The sequence below is a fragment of the Typopeltis vanoorti genome, chromosome 9, assembly GCF_054136105.1.
Source record: "Typopeltis vanoorti isolate ZY-2024b chromosome 9, IOZ_Tvanoo_1.0, whole genome shotgun sequence".
Classification (NCBI taxonomy): domain Eukaryota; kingdom Metazoa; phylum Arthropoda; class Arachnida; order Uropygi; family Thelyphonidae; genus Typopeltis; species Typopeltis vanoorti.
The window spans coordinates 53081644-53102521 of record NC_143557.1 but is presented as its reverse complement, the minus strand read 5'-3'; the positions used below and the strand labels follow the sequence as shown (position 1 = coordinate 53102521).

Below are 20878 nucleotides of genomic sequence, written 5' to 3'. Positions count from 1 at the left end.
TTGAACAGAAATCCAGCAGATATTTATCAATTAATTGTGCTTCATTAGTTTTGGTTGCTTTGGCCATAAGTGTTATCCCAAAGCTCCCAAAATATTTCTGCATGTTTGAGATTTATTTTTTATCTCCAACAAAGATCTCCCATTTCGTGTTTTTTTTTTCTTTATACTCGTATTAGTTCTGCTCCAGTTCTTCACTTCTATTTCTTCCTTCCTAGAACCTTCTGTGAAACCGCAGGCACAATAAGATCTCATTATGCAATTTCCCATTTTGAAAAATGCCCACATCACCCTGCTTGAATATTATTATTATCATTACTTGACACCTGCAGAGAGTCCTAGACTCATCGAGGGAGGGCACCTACTCTACAACTCTCCATCTCCGCCACTCAATCCGCCATCTACTGTGTACCACCACCACTAGTATTTTTCACAGACAATCACAAACATCCATGCCCACGGCGAACCCGCAGCCTTTTAGCCAGAGAGCGGATACGCTAACCATTCGGCCGACGAGGCCGGCGTGTCATCCAATAATTATTAGAAATATTTTGCTTGTTTTAAAGTCTTCTTTGGTTCAGCAAAATCAGTTATGTCTACATGATTGTTCAGTAATTCATCTCCTAGGCCCACTTTGTTTCATTAAATTGTTATAATAAACTCTAATTGTTTATTTTGGATGCTTAATAACGGTTGGTATGTTTCTTTAATATCTCTGTTTTTTTTATCCCTATCCTCCATATTTTTATTAAAAGTGCTACGCGATGTAAAACACAAAGCATTCAGTTATCACGAGTACCTTCCAGTTTTAAACTTTGCAAACATATTTTAACGTTCTTGGATGTACTGTTGTTGTCACACACACACAAAAAAGAAGTTTATTTTTAGGTTTTTGCCGCAGAATCTGTTATAACCGATCGCATAGTAATTGAAGGACTCGGAGTGAGTTCGAAATGCATTTTAACTGAAATTGAGCGTATACAATTTTACTTTTAATATTCATGGGTATTGCGACTTTTTAGATATATTTCGGATATCTTCTAATTTCCCACCATATTGGGATCCTCCCTAATGTAGTATGAAATTTCGGGGTTTAAAATATTCAATCTCGTTATTTTTTCTAGTTTTTATTACATTTATTTTATTTAAAATAAAGAGCCAACATTTATTTTAGTTTCATATTTTTATTTTGAATTATTCGAACTTCTACGTTATTTTTAATCAGTTAAAATTTAACTTTCAAGTTCTACGAAAACTTGAACTCAACTCTTAGTGTACTGTGGACACGAAGAGAATTGGGAACTGTTGCTGCTGCTGCTTGACCTGATAAAGGCGCTGTACCTTCCCATTTGTTAACGCCTTCTTCTTAATATAAACTATCGTTATCAGCTTGCGATAAAATCCGTGTTAGTTGTGCGACTTTTAATGTAATGAATAGGAGAGAGAGACTATTTGTGAGATCGCTACTAATGGGATCCATTATAATACACACACACACGGCACTCCAGAAAGAGAATCATAAATTGGTTATTCGTGAAAGCAGCAAGCGTATTACAAATGAACATTCGCTTCTTCAGATTAGTGAATTCATTGCACTAACACGTAGCTTCTGTTGTCAGCATTAAGTGAGTCTCCATGTTTAGAGAGGAGAAGGTAGTAGTAGTAAATATTTTCAGTACATGTCAGAGGGCTGCTTATTCTTATTTGTGACGTTTATTTGTTTTTAATAAATTATTTCTTCCGTTGTTTTAAAGCATCTAGTAGGTGCTTATGCATTTTGCGCAATGCATCTACAATTGCCGTATATGTTTAACTACCAAACCCAGTCATGGTGGATGAAGTAAATCCATTATTAAATTATCGGAAATATTGTAGGATATTTTTATGGTACATATATATGCACGCATGAATGGTGGTCGTGATATTTTCTGTCTGGGGAGAGCAGGAGTGGATTTTGCTCTTATAAAAACGATTCATTCATCTTCCCTCCGCACTATATTTATTAACGCATTATCGATAACCAAAATTCAGTGCGCCAACAATATTTACCAAACTAACAATGATATAAACGTCGTATAAATGTATTGATTTTTTACACGAGTGGTGCACACTCTTGTTTAGTAATGCATCCATGGGGATACTGATCACCATCCTTAAGAATAGCATATACATGCCCTTTGACTTCTCTTCGCGAAGGATCAAAAGGCCAGATTGTACTGATTTACCAGTCATTTTGACATTTCTCTCTCTCTCTCGTATTGACATTTTGGCAATGACCCAAGTGATTTTACTAAGTATAGATTATCTTTAGGAAAACCGACCCCTATGTATGCTGCATCAATATATGCAGGATTCCTATCAAATTATAATGAACTGATATTAGATGAAGTTTAAAGTTATGTTTTAACGAACCTGACATTGACAGCTGATCGAAATACTGAGAATGAAAATTCTCTAATTGCTATTAATTGTTTATGTACTGCTGCTGCTGATGATGAAAAGATTATTTTAGATGGGCATTTTTCAGTGCATGAGGCACATTTAGTTGGAAAGGAGTTCAGTCAGTAGCCGAATTTCTGTTAATTTTAGCATTTAATTTCTGTCGTATTTCTGAGTTGACATATTACGAGCTTAGTGGCGTGGACCAACGTTTCCCAAAGTGTGCTCCGTAATCCTGTGTGGGTTCTCATGAAAAAAAAAAAAACGATCCACAGAAAATATAAAAATCCAAATATACCATATAACCCTCTCAGTAAGGAAAAATCAAGGTTTAATCGGCTACTAGCGAAAATATACTTTTTTTTTTGCTATAACAGATCTGCTTATCTAATTCAGTAAACTACATACATTATATATAGTATAAAACTAAAATGAAACAAAAGGACTGCAAATTTCATTTAAATCATATAAATGAAGTATTGAAAGTAGGAGTTTGAAAAAAATTAAAATTTGGGTAGGACTGGAAGAGAATTAGAACTATGGAAGACTGCAAATTTCATTTAAATCATATAAATGAAGTATTGAAAGTAGGAGTTTGAAAAAAATTAAAATTTGGGTAGGACTGGAAGAGAATTAGAACTATGGAAGAAAGAATATACTGTACACAGCAATAGAAGAAGAATCTAAAGCAACAAGAAAGAAATAAGATTGTAAATAACTAGAAGAATCTATTCAAATAACATAGGAAAATGAAACTTCAGAGAAACAACGAAAGAATAACAGTTGAGTGCAGATTTTCAGAGACAGGCTAGGAAATATAACAATTGCAGGGAAATTGAAGAAAGTAATGTTATAGACAGAATAAGCGATCTGTTTAGAATGATAAATGAAGTTGCAAGAATATTTTTCTCTAGCTTAGGAGTTCTATAAAAAAATAGATTGGGAAAAAGTTTGATAGAAGAAGAAAAAGTGAAGCAAAAAAGAGTATGTATACGATTTGTACAAGAAAGATATTGATACTGAAGGAGAATATGAAACGAGAGAATTTGTTGCGGGATCTATGATAATAAAAAGTGAAGTGACATGAGCAATGGAACAGCTGACAAAAGTAAAAGCTCCTCAAGCTGATGGAGTGTCATTGGAATTATGGAGTGTAGCTGGGGATGAAGTGAATATATTAACTGAAATTTGACAACGGCTTTGGAAGAAAATATACTAGTCTAGAGATGGGAAAACATCAATATTCATTCCAATTCCCTAGAGACTGAAAATTTTAGCAGCATTACTTTAATTTGGTACAAGTAGAGTTATGTTGAAAGTGATCCGAAAACGCTGGGAACCCTATCTGAATAGAAAGGTTTTAAGAGAGCTAAAAAAACTACATAGCCTCCTTAGCTTAGTCGGTATAGATGAAGCCCTTTGTCGGAAAGACCTGGGTCGATTCCTGTTCGTCTGACGTGAAGAACCTTTATCTGGTCTCTTTCAACTAAAGGTGAATTAACCGGTCTCATACGGAGGTGGAGGATTTTCACCCGGTGACTCAGGTTTTCATCCCTCAAAACAGGCCAACTGGTCCCGTGAACACACACCACTACAGTTATAAATATACTTACGGCAAGGAAGGCAACGGGAAACCACCTTGATTCATAATCATCTCCCTGTTTAGATCACGACAAACTGTGGAATGTGATAACAATGGGAATACCTGAACATATTGAATATATTAAGATAATGGCCGGCTTCGACAAAGATTCAGTAGGAAGATCGGTGGCAGAAAATAACGTAAGGTATGTAGATAATATAATCCCCATAGCAGAAACTAAGGAATATCTGGAACAGTTATAAACATCGGCAAAACAAGAGATGGCTTCTGGCCAGTGTTTTTTTTTTTTTTTTTTGAAAACTTTAACGGTACTCATTCTTTGCTAGGCTAGCAGGAAAAGTAAAAATTAAAAGGATGTAAAAAAGAAAACGAAAATAATTTTATTCACTAATTTATTACTTTCAATAGTGATTTTGGAATAGACACATCAAATTAAGTATATAGCACTCAATTTTCAAGCATAAATTAATTATATAGGTATATAAAAATAATAAACTGTAAACGATAATTTCAATAAAAGTTTATATATATAGCAAATATTAAAAAAATGAAAATATCTTCACAATAGACCTGGTGAAAATTTAAATTTCTTTAAATAACTGAGCTTATTTGCCTACTAAGTAGATGTGTAAAAATGACTGAATTTTACAAATCTTTAAGTGTACCGCATCCGTATGTCATTCGTCACTGTTAATAACGGTGCGGTTCGTTATTAACCGTTGCATACCGCTCTCCCCCCCCCCCCCCAAACATTGCTTCTGGCATTTTGTACGCATTTATGATCGATTGAAATAAAGTGTTTGAAATTGATGATTTACTGGAGTCCAAAATACGAAATGATGGTCAATGGGAAGATAAAATTAAAAGGATAACTATGGGGGGGGGGGGGAACTGCTAAACCTTACAAATCTTATGTAAGATATAGATGTTAGAATTGTGCTAAAGCAATGGTATTTCCAGTAGTGATGTATGAATGTGAAAGCTGGATTATTAAGAAGAATTGGGTGATTTGAATCATGGCGGTGGAGGAGACTTAAGAATCTCATGGACCATAGGAATGACTGATTAATAAGAAAGTGTTAGAGAGTATAAAGACAGAATACTGCTTGGAGCCATTGATCGATGAACAGAAGTTAATGTACTTAGGGTATATTATGTGAGTAGATAAATCATTTTAAAAGGAAGTTAGGAACGATTGAGGGCATGAGGAGGAAAGGAAGACAATGAAAGAGTTGGATGGAGAAAGAGGAACTTACTAACATGAATTTCGAACTTCTGAAAAAAAAAAAAAGATGGGAGACGAATGAGATGAGGAGTCTTTCTTCACCGGATTAATAAAAGTTAGAAACCACTGGATGACACGTAACAACAAATTTGAATACATGGATTGCAAAAATTTATTCTGAAAAAAAAAGAATGCCTCCAGCTATGTAAAGTTTGGCAAATGCTATAGGCAATCAAAATTCGGTGACTGTTTGCATCAGTATTTACGAGTAACAATCTGTGGTTTTTTTATAACAATCTCGACTTTCACACCAGAAAACCATTTTTGTTCAGGCTGGAGGAAGAATTGTGCTGTTTTTTTTTTTATAGAAAAGCCTTTAAAATTCAATATTTATTACAAGATGTTCATAAGAAATTGTCAGTATACAGTATTTGCTGTTTTTCCTTTCTATATATGATATAAGGAAATATCTATCACTTTTTTTTACCATAGAAGGATCTTTAGTATGGATGTGTTCGCATTATATGAAAAAAAAATAGTTCCCTACCAAGGAAGTGATTTAGATAAAATGGATTGAAATGTGACTTGATATATCTATTGTTGCTTTGTGTCACATTTATCTGTCAATCTGGCTTAAAATTTGTTAAGATGCATGTTATTAAGACAGACCTCCAGGAAGTTAGGGACTCATCGAGGAAGGCCATATACTACTATCAGCTATCATACTTGTTACTGAATTCATTCACACTACTTACACACACCACATCCAATGGCAGTCAGTTATAATTAAGCACCACTCTATGAGAGAAAAATCTAGCTCTCACCCCCATTCTTGACGGCATTCATTCTCAACTCCCTTTCTTCACCTAACATAAAATGAAAAATTCCATATACTGAAATCGCGTATGACCCTTTCAGAAGTTGGTAAGTTTCAATCATATCACTCTTTTTCTCCTGTTTGCAAATTTCTGCAGTCTACTAATTCTTCATAATCATTATTCCACAATCCTAATAATTTTTAATAGTCTTCACTCACTGTATCAGAATCACTATAGAGACCAGACCTACGCACAATAGTTCAAGTGAGGCCTTATCAAAGTCTTGTAAAGAGGTAAAATTACTTATCCTTACATGCCAAAGTTCGTTTCAGCATTGCAGTGATCCTCTGAGTTGTATTTAGAATCTTTTAACATCAACTTCCTATCTACTAAAACTCCAAGATCCCTAGCCTGATCAGTTTCTTCTAGCATAATCCCACCACTATAATACCACATTAGATATCTAATCACGCCAAAGTGCATGACTTTACATTTATTATCATTGAACTGACATCCATTTTCCCATGTCCACAATTCCATCCTATTCAAATCATTCTGCAAGTACTGCATACCAGCAGCATTTCTGATTACCCTGCTTATCTCTGTGTCATCAGCAAATATGTGTATGTCGCAAGTCAATTCCTTCCCAATGTCATTAATGCACAGATTGAATAATAATGGGATCAATGACTGATCCTTGTGGTATAGCACTTGGTTATCTTAAATCTTGTAGACTTGCATTCCCCATATACCACTTTTTAATATGTCTGTCAGCTATCCTCTTATCCATTATCTTACAGCTTTGTTTGCATTTATATACTAGCTACTTATTGCAGATATTCTCATCCGATTTGAGTTTTCAATGAATACAAAAAAGGAGGGGGGAAAAGATAAGAAAAACCAAGCACCATAGTTTTCTTTTATTTCTTCTGGGCAGTACAAATTAAACCACATCAAACGGATATTAAGAAACTGCGAGGTAGTTTTAATGAAAGTTAAGAATTGAAGCGAAACTTTGAAACAGTCTCCTCCTTCTTCACTAAAAATTTTAATTGTTCAGCAATATGAGAAGAAATATCATTTTGAGATACAAAAGTTATGTGTTCGGAAAAATTAACAACTGAATTTAAATTTAAATTTTTGTTTAGCGAACGCCGTTTTTTTTTTCTTCAAAGCATACTTCAACATTACAATTAGGAGTTTGGACCAGTAGTATCAACATATTAGAATACCTAATACTGCGTTAGGAAATTCTGATATTTCGGAAACTCCTTGCTGTGTATATCGTGACTATCCAAGTCCTATTCATTTCAGGTATACAGGTAGAGAACCAACTCTTAGACCCAGTTATGAATTGATACACTTCCTATTTTCAGTAATTGTCAGTTGGAAGATTTGAGTGAATGGGGGGGGGGGGCTAGTGGTAGCTATCCCCAACTGTTGCCATGGTAGAATGGCCACATTCAACAGTATTTCAGGTATACCGAGAATGGTATTATATCTCGAAACAGTTGATCAGGAAGACGAAAGATCTATAGGAAGCAAGTCGCATAACTCCGAGAGAAAGTGTGTGTCTGAAAGCAGTTTGCTACGCCCACTACCCCAAATTGGATATAATAATTGTTGAAACCAGCGTTTTCCATGATTTGGAAAACGAGCGTTTTATGAAGACATTAGAGAAACGGAGAAGTTCCGCATATGGTAATAAATTTCTGTTCGTATTATATTATTTCATGCAAGCGGATGGAAAACAATATAATGACAATAATACGAAGCCGCAGATCCATCATGGTGGTGGTCACAAAACAAAAAGTAGGTGAAGTGATAATGAGGAAGGACTTCCTGGCATTCCTTTGATCCGGTAGCATCGTTGTCTTCTCGCCACCCTAATCCGAGGCCCATTTGTGTTGCTGCCCATCAAACACACATTGCTTGGAAAGAAATCAATAGACACCCCCACGGGCAAGGTTCCTCGTGCCATGTAACGAGTCACGTGTTCATACACGTGATGCTTCCAAGTCAGTGCAACTGTACTGTGTCCGGGTGAACGCACCATGTCGCAGTTGTCGAGGTGCGATTTTAGGAACAAAATGAAAAATTGCTTAATTAGCTGCCCTCACTCACTCAATCTCAATCCTATTAAACATTCTTTGGGATGTGGAATGAGATGCTTGTGACAGGGATTCGTCGTCTTTGACTCAGGAACTGGAGCAATTCATCCTGTGCGTTCCTGAGGAAAGGTATAACTGCGGACTACTCGTACTTCGGAAACTCAATAGGTTGTTCTCCGAAGCCGAGGAAGCTAAATACCGAAATAGAATTGCAGTTGTCCGACCGTCTATTTGGATGTATATCGCTAAGAAAATGGCCAATCAGTGTTTAACCAGTATTCAAGAATTGTTCATTAGTTAGATAATGCGCTATTAAATATTAATGTGGGGTGCTTAAGGGTCAAAGCTGTATAACTGAGAGGAGACCTCCACATAGCCTTTAAAGGAATGCGGAGAGCCGACCAGGGCTTCTGACCTAATGTCCAATCCTCACCTTCTCGTGGTGCACCCTGTTGGGTATCTATCTGGATACTGAACGAACGAGGATGGGCTGGCTGGGATTTAGCCAACCAAATTGTATTCTTATTGGCTTAAACCAATATACAAAATAATGGCACAACATGACAAAATTTCATGCCGGCTGGGACGTCGCCCGGTTAAACAAGGCCCCCGTTGTTTTTGCCAGGGAATCAGGGAGAACAGCGAAAAGTCAGCTACTGGAACAAATCTGAAAACACACCCCAACTCAACATCACCAGAGTTAAAGATCGGTACTATCAACATAAGAAGCCTGAATGGCAAAGAAATGGAGCTAGCTGAGGAATTCGATAAGTACCAGATCGACATAATAGGAGTGACTGAAACAAAAAAGACGAAAACTGGTGAGATCTTTCTGAGCAATAAATACAAAATGTTATATTCAGGCAATGACAATCAAGGAAAGGAAAGAGTAGCCATAGTATTCAACACAAAATACGAGGATAATCTTGAATGGCAGGGTTTCAAGTAGAGTGATGTAGGCAAATATGAGAATGGGGAATTGGACAATGAGACATATTTGTGCTTCTGATCCCACAGAAGGTTCTACTAAGGTAGAAGTGGAGGAATTTTTTGAGGCTTTAGAAAAAGCAACTGACACAATGAAAGAGGAGAAGTTGTACCTTGTTGGGGATCTGAATAGCAGAGTAAGAAATGATTGTGAGACACAAAAATATGTTGGAAAAATTTGGAGAAAAGAGCAAAGCTAATAATAATGGCAAATGCCTGTTCGATTTCTGCTCAGGACATGAACTAGTTATTACTAACACCATGTTCCAACATAAAAATATGCACAAATTCACATGGAGAGAAGAGGCAAGGAACAAGAAAAGTCTCATTGACTATGTTATTGTTGATAGTAATGTTTTCTCCCTGGTGCAGGACACCAGAGTGTACGGAGGATTTGAAATTGGAAACGATCACTATTTAGTCTTGAGCAGGATAAAATTGAATTTCATATTGAAAAGAATAATATGTAAAAAAGTTCTAAAACGAATAAAAGTTGAGCAGTTCTCAGATGTGAACTGTAGACTAACATATACAAAGATTATTGAAGAACAAATGAGAGTTTGAGAACAGGAACCAAACCTTGGAGATTCAGTGGCAAGCCTTGAAGAAAACCCTGATTGATTCAGCCAGAGAGGCATGTGGTGAGGTTTTTATCCTGCAAGGATAGAAAAATCAGGACTCCATGGTGGACACAGGAAGTTCAAGAGGCATTTGAAGGAAGAGAAGAAATTATATCAAAAGTTCCTGGCAAAAGACTTATTTTGATAGTCAGCAAAAGCTGACTATCAAAATAAGTCAGCTTTTGCTCTTAGAGAATACAGAGACAAATATAAGAAAGCGAAACACTCTGTAAACCCAGCTAAACAAAAGTCATGGGAGGTCTTTGACAAGAACATAGAAAATAAATATCAAGAATGTGGTAAGATATTCTCGAGGTTGTTGAAGAAGCTTAGAAATGGAAGAAAGAGTGCTGTAAAAGGAGTTAGAGATGATAAAGGTGACATGAAAACAGGAGATAAAGATATCCTTGAAATATGGAGTAATTACTTCGAACAATTGCTAAATGAAACAAGCAGTGATAGCACAGTGGTAAAAAACACTCAACAGGTATACAGTCAGGAATACATATCCATACTTGAAGAAGAAAAACCAATCAAAGGCTTGATATGCGGAAAGGCAGCAGAAGTAGATGATATTCGACCAGAAATGCTGAAGTATAGTGGTCTAAAAGTCTTACAGTGACTGCACTGCATAGTTCCGAAAACCTGGACAGAAGGACAAATTCCCGATGATTGGAGCAGAGCTCCAATAGTGCCCATATATAAAAAGGGCAATAAAACTGAATGTGAGAATTACAGAGGTATTTCCCTACTGAGTGTTCCTAGTAAGATATATACAAGTATACTTGAGAAATGGTTGAGAAGGATTTTGGAAGAGAAGCTTGGTGAAAAACAAGCTGGATTCAGGCCAAATAGAGGCTGTCAGGATCAGATTTTTACTTTACGACAGATAGTTGAGAAATCATGGGAATATAACAAAGATCTGTATTTAAGTTTTGTCGATCTGGAAAAGGCATATGACAAGGTGCCAAGGGAGAAGCTATTCAATATGCTACAGTTATATGGTGTCAATGGGGCATTATATCAAGCAATACGTAGTCTTTATTTGAAGTCAGCAGTTAGAATTGAAGGAAGTACAGGAAGATGGTTTAATGTTACATCTGGTGTGAGACAAGGATGTACATTATTCCCTCTGTTATTCATTATATATATGGATCACATTATGAAGAAAAGTGGTGTTAAACATGATATCAGAATTGGAGATGTTAATAGCTCTTTGCTTTATGCGGACGATGTTATATTTCTAAATAAATCCGCTATAAGTTTGAAAGATTCCCTGACTAAATTGAATAACTGTTGTAATAGATATGGTATGAAGGTCAGCATTAAAAAGACAAGGGCAGTGAAAATAGGCAGAAACATTGAAAATATCAACTGCATTGTGAATGGAGAATTTATAGAACAAGTAAAACATTTCAGCTACTTAGGCACGCTTTTTAGTGAAAATGGTAAATTAAATATGGACATAGACAACAGAATCAACAAAGCTGGTATGGTAGGAAGTTAATTGAATACATTCATATGGAATAAGAGAGAAATTAGTCGAACACTAAATTAGCTGTGTACAAGACAGTGTTCAAACCAGTTTTAACTTATAGATCTGAGAGCTGGGTCAGAAGTAAAACACTTGACCAAAGACTAGAGACCGCAGATATGAGAGTTAGGAGAAAGATTAGAGACGTGAACAGATGGCATCAATGGCAATATCATATTAAAAACGATTATATTAGGAGAATACTTGACATTGTCAGCATCCAGGAATGCGTTAGCAGAGCTAATCTCAAGTGGTATGGTCAATTAAACCGAATGGGCGAGGGAAGATTAGCAAAACAAGTGTCTCTTCCAGGTTGGCAGGAAAACGACCCAGAAGAAGACCAAGATATTGGTGGATTGATACGGTACAATGTGCCTTAGACGATAGAAATATAAGATCCGATAATGATAATATTGGAGTCTTGACAAGTAATAGACTGATTTGGAGGAAAATTGTAGATAGGAAGTTAGTAATTATGTAAATTTTTCATGTAGTACTATCATATCCTGTACACCCCTTGAGGGTACATGTCAGGAATTTGATGATGAAATATGAATGTAATATCCAGAAAAATTCTTATCTGCTTTTTACTAAAAACGATGGAAGTAACAAATGAAAATGAACAAACAGTTGTGTGAACGTAGGTTACGTTGGCATGTGATTGTTGTTACGTATCGAGTACAAATAAAAGAAGTAAAGCGTTTTGTACGTTTCCCTCGGTAGCGTAGCGTCGCTTCAGTGTCGTGCGCTTGGTAAGCGAATGGTCTTGGTTCAAATCGCGTCAAAGGATTTCTTCCGAAGTGTTTCTCTTACTACCAAGTTAGTCGATCTTGGGCCGAGGCAGTGAGGGAGAGGGTTTCCCCCTCACACACTCAGACAGATCGACCTTAGAACATACAAATACACCCTCACACACACACCCATTCTTCTAAAATTTGAATTCTTTGCAATTTCTTGGCAAAGCTCGTTCTCTTAATACAATAAGTATACTTCTGCCATGGCTCCTTTCACAGATGATTGTATGTGCCTCAGAGAATGAGAACTTAACGGTATAAAAAACTGTACTTATTTTAATTTAATTGAGATATAAATCGAATCTGCGGTATTTTAATGTATAAATTGATTTTAGAATAAATAATCTTTTCAATTTTTCAAACGTCTGTCGAAATGCTTCTTTATAGTATGGGATTGAATATTCGCATAGATAATTCTCATCTGAAGGATTTTATGAAATCTACAGCAATTTCACAGTCTTGATATTCTTAAGAATTTTAAAATTACATTAAGAATAAGAACTTTATTTAAAATAAATTCACTTTGTAGATTGTTAACACAAGTTCAATTGAAGCGCAGTTTTCTTAATTGTTAAATAACTGCAAGTTGGTTACGGGTAAAACTACGATGAAATACGTTTTGAACGGCATGTAATCATTACTCTCAGCCAGCCAGCTTAACGCCTAAGGTTATGGTTAGAAAACAGTAGGGATAAAGGAATAGGAAGAAAATTACGAACAGAAATACAAAAAAAAGTTATATCGTATGACTCTTTTCTGCTGTCGAGTTTCCATTAACATGGTTCTTTATGCTTTATTGACTATTTAATGTTACAGAACGTGTACAGGATAACGTAGAATATAGATCCAATGATTCGTTCCCTTTTACACTTCCATAATTAAGAGTTGTCATCTTGTCTTTAAGATATCCTGAAACCTAAGGCGAATCGTGTCGGTTTTGAAAGTTGTACAGTATAAGATGAATTTTTTAAAAAGTTTCCATGTAATATCTATATACTACACTCTCCTTCCGAACATTGCGACATTTACCCTTCTTTAAATGTCCCGTTTAGGGCGAGGAACCCTTATTTTCATTTCTCTTCTGGTCTCGTTCTGGCGTGGCAGAATTTTCACACTCGAAAATCCGTGGATTTTTATTTTCGCAAAACAGACAAACAACCAGATGTAAATACATGCATTTAACAGATTATAATACTTACCTCATGTCTTTCACTTACTTTAAATGCAACGAACTAAACTGAAGCATTCACTGCCTGAGTGGATAGCATTTCCACAACAGGCAAGGATTATTTTCATGCCTGTTGTTGTGGAAGTACTAACATCATCCAACACGAGACTACTACTTTTCTCATTGAACGCCTGAACTGGCGTGGAAAAACGTACCTTGTTTTGGCTGTACAACAGGGTTCCCATTCTCTTGATCTACTCACAGCACTGGTGGAACACCCAACAAAGAAAGGTTTTCAAATCTTGGATGAGATTGTTGCACACACACACAAAACACACGCACACACTAGGAGGCTCCTCCCCTCTAGCGCCTACGGCGCCCAACTCCCCGAGTTCCGGGCTGGTAAGAAAAAAACGTGACATACAAACGTTTCAAATTTCGGCTTATCTTATATATATATAACGTTCTAAAAAGTTTTAATGTTTTTTACAGTTCTTAGTACCGCTTCTAGTATGGACAAAATACGTCTACAGTAGTATCTTGCTAATCCGAACTAATAAAAACCGTTCTCGTTCGAATTAGCGAATTTCCCCCAAGAGACAACAATAATTAGCGTTTAAGACAAAAATAATCAGATTCTAATGGTGCATCAATTTAATTCTGTAAATAAATTTTATTTTATTTATTCATATGGAGTTTCCTCCCTTTTCTCCCCCGTCCCTATTGGGCCGAGTTGAGTCCCCCTCATGAGGGTTAAGTATTTATGGCTATAGATCCGTGTGTGTTGACGGGGCCGGTTTGCCTGCTTGCGGAATGAAAAACCTCAGATAAACTGGGGGGAAAACCCTGCTGCCCAAGACCGGCTAACTTGGCTTTAGCTGAGGAAGATCCTTAAGCTCCTCACGTCGGCGACGGGAATCAAACCCAGGACACTCCTCTCCCAAGCATATGCTTGCGAAGTGCAAAGCCATTAGGCTAACATACTGTAATCTAAAATTACTTAAAAATTAATACAGTACACAAGTTTATTTTAATAAAACATTTAGTTTGTATGTACTGTATTGTTGAAGATTCTGATTTAATAAAATTTCATACTTCAGTACATAACTTAATTTGCGTAAAAAATACCACTTTCTTGTACATAACACAAAAAAGTCTCACAAAATAATACAAAATAAAAAAATGTTTTTTTTTCTTTGTAAAAAAGTGACTGATTTTCTTTTGCTTCTTGAAAGCTAAACTTTTTTCGAATGCTTCTTATCGGAGCTGCATTAGCAATAAAATTTTGTGGAATGGCGTACCATTCTGCTTATCCCATTCTACACGCATGTTAAAACTGTCAACTGCTTCTTCATGTTTTATTTTATTTTTATTTTTTTCGAGTCCTTTATCATCGTCTTCTTATTCATTCTGCAGCGTCATATTTATAATTTCAGCATCTAATTTGATTCCGAATTTACTTTCGGTTTTACCTGTAATCCATTCCGTAACATGTGTTTGTGAATTTCAACATCTGGATTTATATTTTTAACCAAATTATGCACGTTTTGAATTTCCTCTTTTTGTGTATCACCGTAGTTATACTGTACTGTAATAATAAAATAAATAATAATAGTTAAAATAATAATTATTAAATAAAAATAATATATAAAAAATATTCTTTTTATATAATTTCCCCCCCCTTTCAAACCACAATTCGGATTACTGGATGGTTCGGACTAAAGAGGTGCGGATTAGCGAGATGCCACTGTATTTATGTAGCGGTCTTTAGCATTTTTGAATCATTTCAAAAATCTTATAAGCGTTTTATAATATAGAGGCAATGCTTTTTAAAACTAGTGGTAAGGGAAACCCCCCAAAAAAACGTTGCAATTAATGGAGTGTAACAGCAGTCATCACTCGGAGGAGGGAAGAATGGTTAATCGCGCGAATATATTGCAGTATAATGTAATATACTGCAATATTCTGAATTTTCGAAAGAAGTTTAGTTAATTTTGTATTGAAAGAAAGCGAAAACAGAATGAAGGCATGTCAGTAGAAGTCTGATATAACTTTGGAATACTTTATATTATATTCTTCCAAGAGTGCTAAAAGAACATTATACGAATGGTAAGTAATGAGTATATTATGCTATATCTTGTTTATAAATAGAATTTTATCCAGGCTTTCTCCTGAGGTGTTAAAGAACTTGAGTAATATCAATGGAGTAGCCGTTGACGATCCCAAAATATCGACAAGTTGACTGACCGCAGATGTCCGATTTTATCACTCTCACTCGCTTTCTACGTCACTTCCATATATTTCACAATGGGGTTACCAAACTAGCGAGACAGATGACCCATATTAAGGTAACTGGAGGTAGTTTGGCTGGTTTAAATGGTATAATTCGTGCTTACTCCAGTAGCTCCCGCATATTATTCATGTTAACATACTTTCTCTTACTGTTAGCCACAGTGCTATGTGGAAATGTCTGGACTAAATCCCTTCTGAAATATCTGTTACCACTGATAATTGTGTGTCAAATTGGCCAGGAAACCTGCAAACCAGAACGTGACATCTTAACTTTTCCCTTTCCAGTCCCGAGGGCATGGAATATAAGGATGCAACTTCCTGTTAAATTGCACTTATAATTTGATTGTTCGCTCATGTATATGAGCGCATCACAAATAACGGAGAAAATTTCGATTTACATTTCTTTCATGTTTACAAATCTACCGTAAATTTCCATTTAAAAGGGAATTTAATTTGTGAAATGGGAAGTACTTGTTTCAGAAAATTTTCAGGTGAAAACTTATGCAGTTTTTTTTTCCTTATATCTTTAAGATATAACATAATATACTCATTACTTACCATTCGTATAATGTTCTTTTAGCACTCCTTGAAGAATATAATATTAAGTATTTCAAAGTTGACGAGCCCCACTTAAAAATAATTAAAAAGAAATTCACAAGCATGTTTCATTTTCTATTTAGTTTGTTTACTTTTCATTTATGGAAGAAAGGAAGTAGACACATACACGTCTCTCCTGTCTATGCTTTAAATAGAGAAAGTAGACAACGTTTCTTAATGCATGGTTTGATATTCTGGAGAAAATCAAAGGTTTTAAAATTAACACAAAGTGATGACTTGTACAAATAACCTTCATGTATAATCACGGGTATTACCTCTTCGTGTGAGCTTGATACGATGATATATGTATCTTCTGTTCATTCTCCTGATATTTGCCAGAATATACGCCATTATTTTTTTTTACTCACTATCCATTCGTACATTACAAGGTCATTTAAGGTTGAGTTTTGGAAAGCGTGTAATTAGATTCTTTTGTCCACCACTCTAAAAATTATTCCAGTTTGGCTAAGCAGAATTTGTTGAATCTGATTCTGTTATTTAGTATGCTGTTAAATTTATCGAGTCATTTCAATTTTGGTTCGAAGATACTATTTGTAGCATCTGTAAAACAGACATATGTAAAACGTTGTTAGCTTATTACTTTTTTAAGTTGTGTATGTAAGTTAACACGTAAGGAATTAATTTCAGTAAAGTCGTAAAAAAGTGCGTAATTCATAATGGAATTGATGTGTAGGATGTTCGTTATCACAATGATTATAACCTAATCATTATATTCATTCATTTTATTTAATCATTAAATTCGGTGAAGCTAAGGAGGAGTTTATTATTAAAATCATTTTGGAAATAAAAAAACAAATCAAAGTATAAAAGGGAAAACATCATTTAAAAAAACGGAATTATAACGAAGAAAAAAAAAATCTTTGTTAATTAGTCTTCAACTTGACTGGTTGAATACGGAAGATTATCCATATTATTATCCCTCAAGTGGATTAATACATTCACTTGACGTCCCCCACTTAAAAATAATTAAAAAGAAATTCATAAGCATGTTTCATTTTCTGTTTATTTAGTTCTATTTTCAGTTTATCTTATATTTTTTCACTTTAAAATGGTGATCCTAAATACTTTCAGTCACTGCAAAAGTTATTTGGAAACGTTTTGCCTATCTAAATGAAATCAAAACTGAAATAGATGGATAAATTGTTGTGTACATCTTAAATCCTTTATTTAATAAATTCCATCCAGCCTTAGACTTTGTTTCTCTTCAAATGGTCCGATTGAAAATTAAGGTGAATACAAAATTTTGTATTGCTTTTAAATATGGTACGTTATTTGAATAAAAATTTGCACGGCTAGTTTGTTGAGATGACTTACTTAATGGAAAAAAATGGATCTAAATAGGACTTATGCGTTTTTGCGAAAAACACCTAAAAATGATACGGTTAAATTTAAATTACGGAAAGAAATTACTTTTTTTAAAAAAAAAATATCTACCCCTTACTAAAGAGAGATACTTGGATTTACTACTCCGAACCACATCCTACCATAATTCATAGCATAGCTTGAGTGACTATGATCTTCTCGAATATCCACTGTTAATTCGTTTTTCAATCGCCTGCGCAATAAAATTTATTATTTATCGGAAACAGTCATCAAGAAGTTTCAAGGTCCTTCATTCTACGCATTCGGAGAAATCCGAATATTCGAGTTCTTAATCGATCTTTCTCTCCACAGTTTTATTGACTAGTTTTGTCTAGATTTTCTTTTAGATTTGGCGTACGACGTTCGCCATCACGTCCAGAATATTCGCTCACAGCAGCTTTTCGCTGTCATTTTCATTTCGGAAAGCGTCTCTCTCATTTCATAACAAGTTTTATAGTCTTCATATCTCATAATTATTGCACACGTGTCGGATATCCAAAGATGTGACTGAAATCACTAAGCTCTACTTGAAAGTATTGAAAGAGAAAGGTATAGAAATAGAACATTTGCGCAATTTTAGTGAAATACTGGACCACAACACAGCATCTAAAAGTACTCTCTTAGTGATATACTTATTTATTTTTAAACGCAACTTCACTTCTGGACTACCAATTCCATAAGACATACCGACCAGATACATTTAATTAGTAATTTCTTTGCTGTTTATGAGTTACGCTTTAATTTTATTCAATTGTTTTACTTGTATTGTACTAAAAGACTTGTACTAAAAATACCGAAAAGCATACTGCCACACAAAGCAAAAAAAAAAAAAAAATAAAATAAAATAAAATAAATAATAATAATAATAATAATAATATATATATATATATATATATATATATAGAATTATCACTTTCAGTTCGATGTAGCGATGGAATATTTAAACAAAGTATCAATAGGATAATGATCAAAATTATATTTAATCATATAATCCATAGAAACTAAATATTAAATTGCTGACGAGCAATCAAAATATATATGACCAGCATTCAGTTTGACATATAACGCAGATTCTCTATGGTTTTTTGTTATGATACATTTGTGCTAATTCAATCCAATGCTACTGTTAAAGAAAATCAGTTTGCGTATGTTAGGATTTATATAATCTTTAGGGTCAGTTAGCAAACACTATTTTGTCTGCACCATAGCAGTAATAGTATTAAAATAGTATATTTAATATACTAATAATATAAATAGTATATTAAAATAGTATATAAAATAATAATATAGTAAATACTATATTAAAATAGTATATATATATATATATATATATATTCACATCTTTCAACATTGTATTAGTTAGAGAAAAAAAAAAAAGCGGCATTTCAGTAAAGCATTTTGGGCATCTGATATTTGAAGCACTTAGTTTAGAAATGGTCCAGGTAGTCATGGATATTCTTCAAATGAATGAAAGTTTGTAGGGAATTCAAGTTATACTTTTAGTATACCAAGTTATGAGTGGTTAAAATGACGTTTCTAACACAGCACTTCACTTCGAACTGTAAAAATGCTGTTTAATAATTCTTAAAAATGTGGTTATTTTTATAAACAAGGATCAAAATTTTGTGAATGATTTTTAATGCAATACAATTATGGATACAACAGTTGCAAAAGAATTATTTCCATGTTCGTCTTTTGTAATAATAAATATAAAATATCATTATTGAATTAAATTACCAGTTACAAGATTCTTCAGGCTCAATGTTAGCTAAGAAATTTCAAGTCATGCCATTATAAAAGAGGACCTAAAATTTCACTAACAATCTGTATGATATAAGCGTTGCTTATATTATACAGATTGTTAATGAAATAGTAAATAAGTACAGTTTGTTAAGAAAATAGCATCTATATTATAGCCGCGGCGGCTATAATATAGATGCTAAGATAAGAGAAGTAACAAGATAAGATTAACAAGACAAATTAAACAGAAACAGATGAAGTGAAAGAAGGTTATGGTTATTAGTAAATTATGGCGAGGTACTTAATATAATTACTTAATTAAATTGAAGCCATTTGAAAATTCAGTTTGTGAAGTAATTTCAGATTAAATAACAAAAGTCAGTGTTCAGGAATAGTTATAATAGGGGCTATAACTCTCTGTTTATCGGGAATATATATATATTCCCTATAAACAGAGTTATATACCCTATATTCCTTATAAACAGAGGTAAATAGATTAAAAATAAGAGTTAAGAAGGATGGAGATATAATGAAATATGTTTGAATGGCATCGTATAAAAATAGGTGTGCCGAACTGATAATACGAAGGCGATGGAATGTGAGGTTTGAAATGTCGCATTAGAGTAGACGATCACTAGAGTAGTCGTGCCATTATTATGGTATAAGACTTTTCTGTGTCGCAGCATACAGTGGAATGTGCATGCATTTAAAGAAGTCCGCCTGTTTTATTGGATGGGTGTGCTTGCCCTATCCAATGTTAGAATTGTAACATTTCCTATACTATTAAATTCTTTGAATTTATATGTATATAATCTATGCGTTCTTCATTGTACCTCGCGATTGCGTCACACGCTCAACTCTGTGGTTAATACCGTAACCTGTTTCAGTGGCAAACGTGTTATGGTGCTAACGGAAGAAACTGTATGTTCACTTCTATAGTTATGATACTCACCGACCACTATCGAGCCGGCCAAGAGGTACAATAAGGCACAACTACTCCGTAGCATGTCGGAGCCTCTGGAGCAATGAATACCCCGTGGATGAACGGCGAGCAACAGCCAGGAACAGGTCTACTCCTCTCTGAGCATCGCTTTGACAAATGCCCTTTGATTCAGTCTACACGTGACCTACATGGCATGCGTAGACGACGCCAGTTGCTTAAAGTGAATGAGCATCCTGATTTTTAGACTCTTTCGTACTGTGCTGGTTTCGTTTCGAAGAAGCAGAGAAAGAGAGAGGGTGTTTTCCTTCGATACAGTACACCTTTAGATTTCTCTAGAAGTTAGGGAAGCTTCGCGCGCGAATATTTCTCATTCCTACGCATTGTAGAGCATTGCTTTGAGTCTAGGTTCTTACGTGCAACATGTCAAGGTGTTAAAGGAGAAATGAAGTAGATGATGGAGGAAAGAGAGAGAGAACAACGTTTTAGTGATAAGCTTGCGTGCATCAGTATATGGGAGTTCGTAGGAGTTTAAACTTCAAGATTTGGTTTATGTTAAATACTTAAAGGTTTTTTTTTTTTTTTGTCGAGTTGAGTTTTTAATTTAGTGTACCGGGAAGATGTATGTTT

General features: G+C 34.7%; 1 protein-coding gene across 1 annotated transcript in view; it reads right to left on the bottom strand.

Annotated features, from left to right (window-relative positions):
• LOC150103049 (basic phospholipase A2 homolog LmutTX-like) overlaps positions 1–20399 on the bottom strand; it is a 60495-nt gene extending 40096 nt beyond the window's left edge. The window contains exon 1 of the mRNA XM_090398394.1: positions 20261–20399. Coding sequence (XP_090254520.1) covers positions 20261–20315 — 55 coding nt within the window. The 5' untranslated portion in view covers positions 20316–20399. The remainder of the gene's footprint in view (positions 1–20260) is intronic.
• Between the last annotated feature and the right edge of the window lie 479 nt (positions 20400–20878).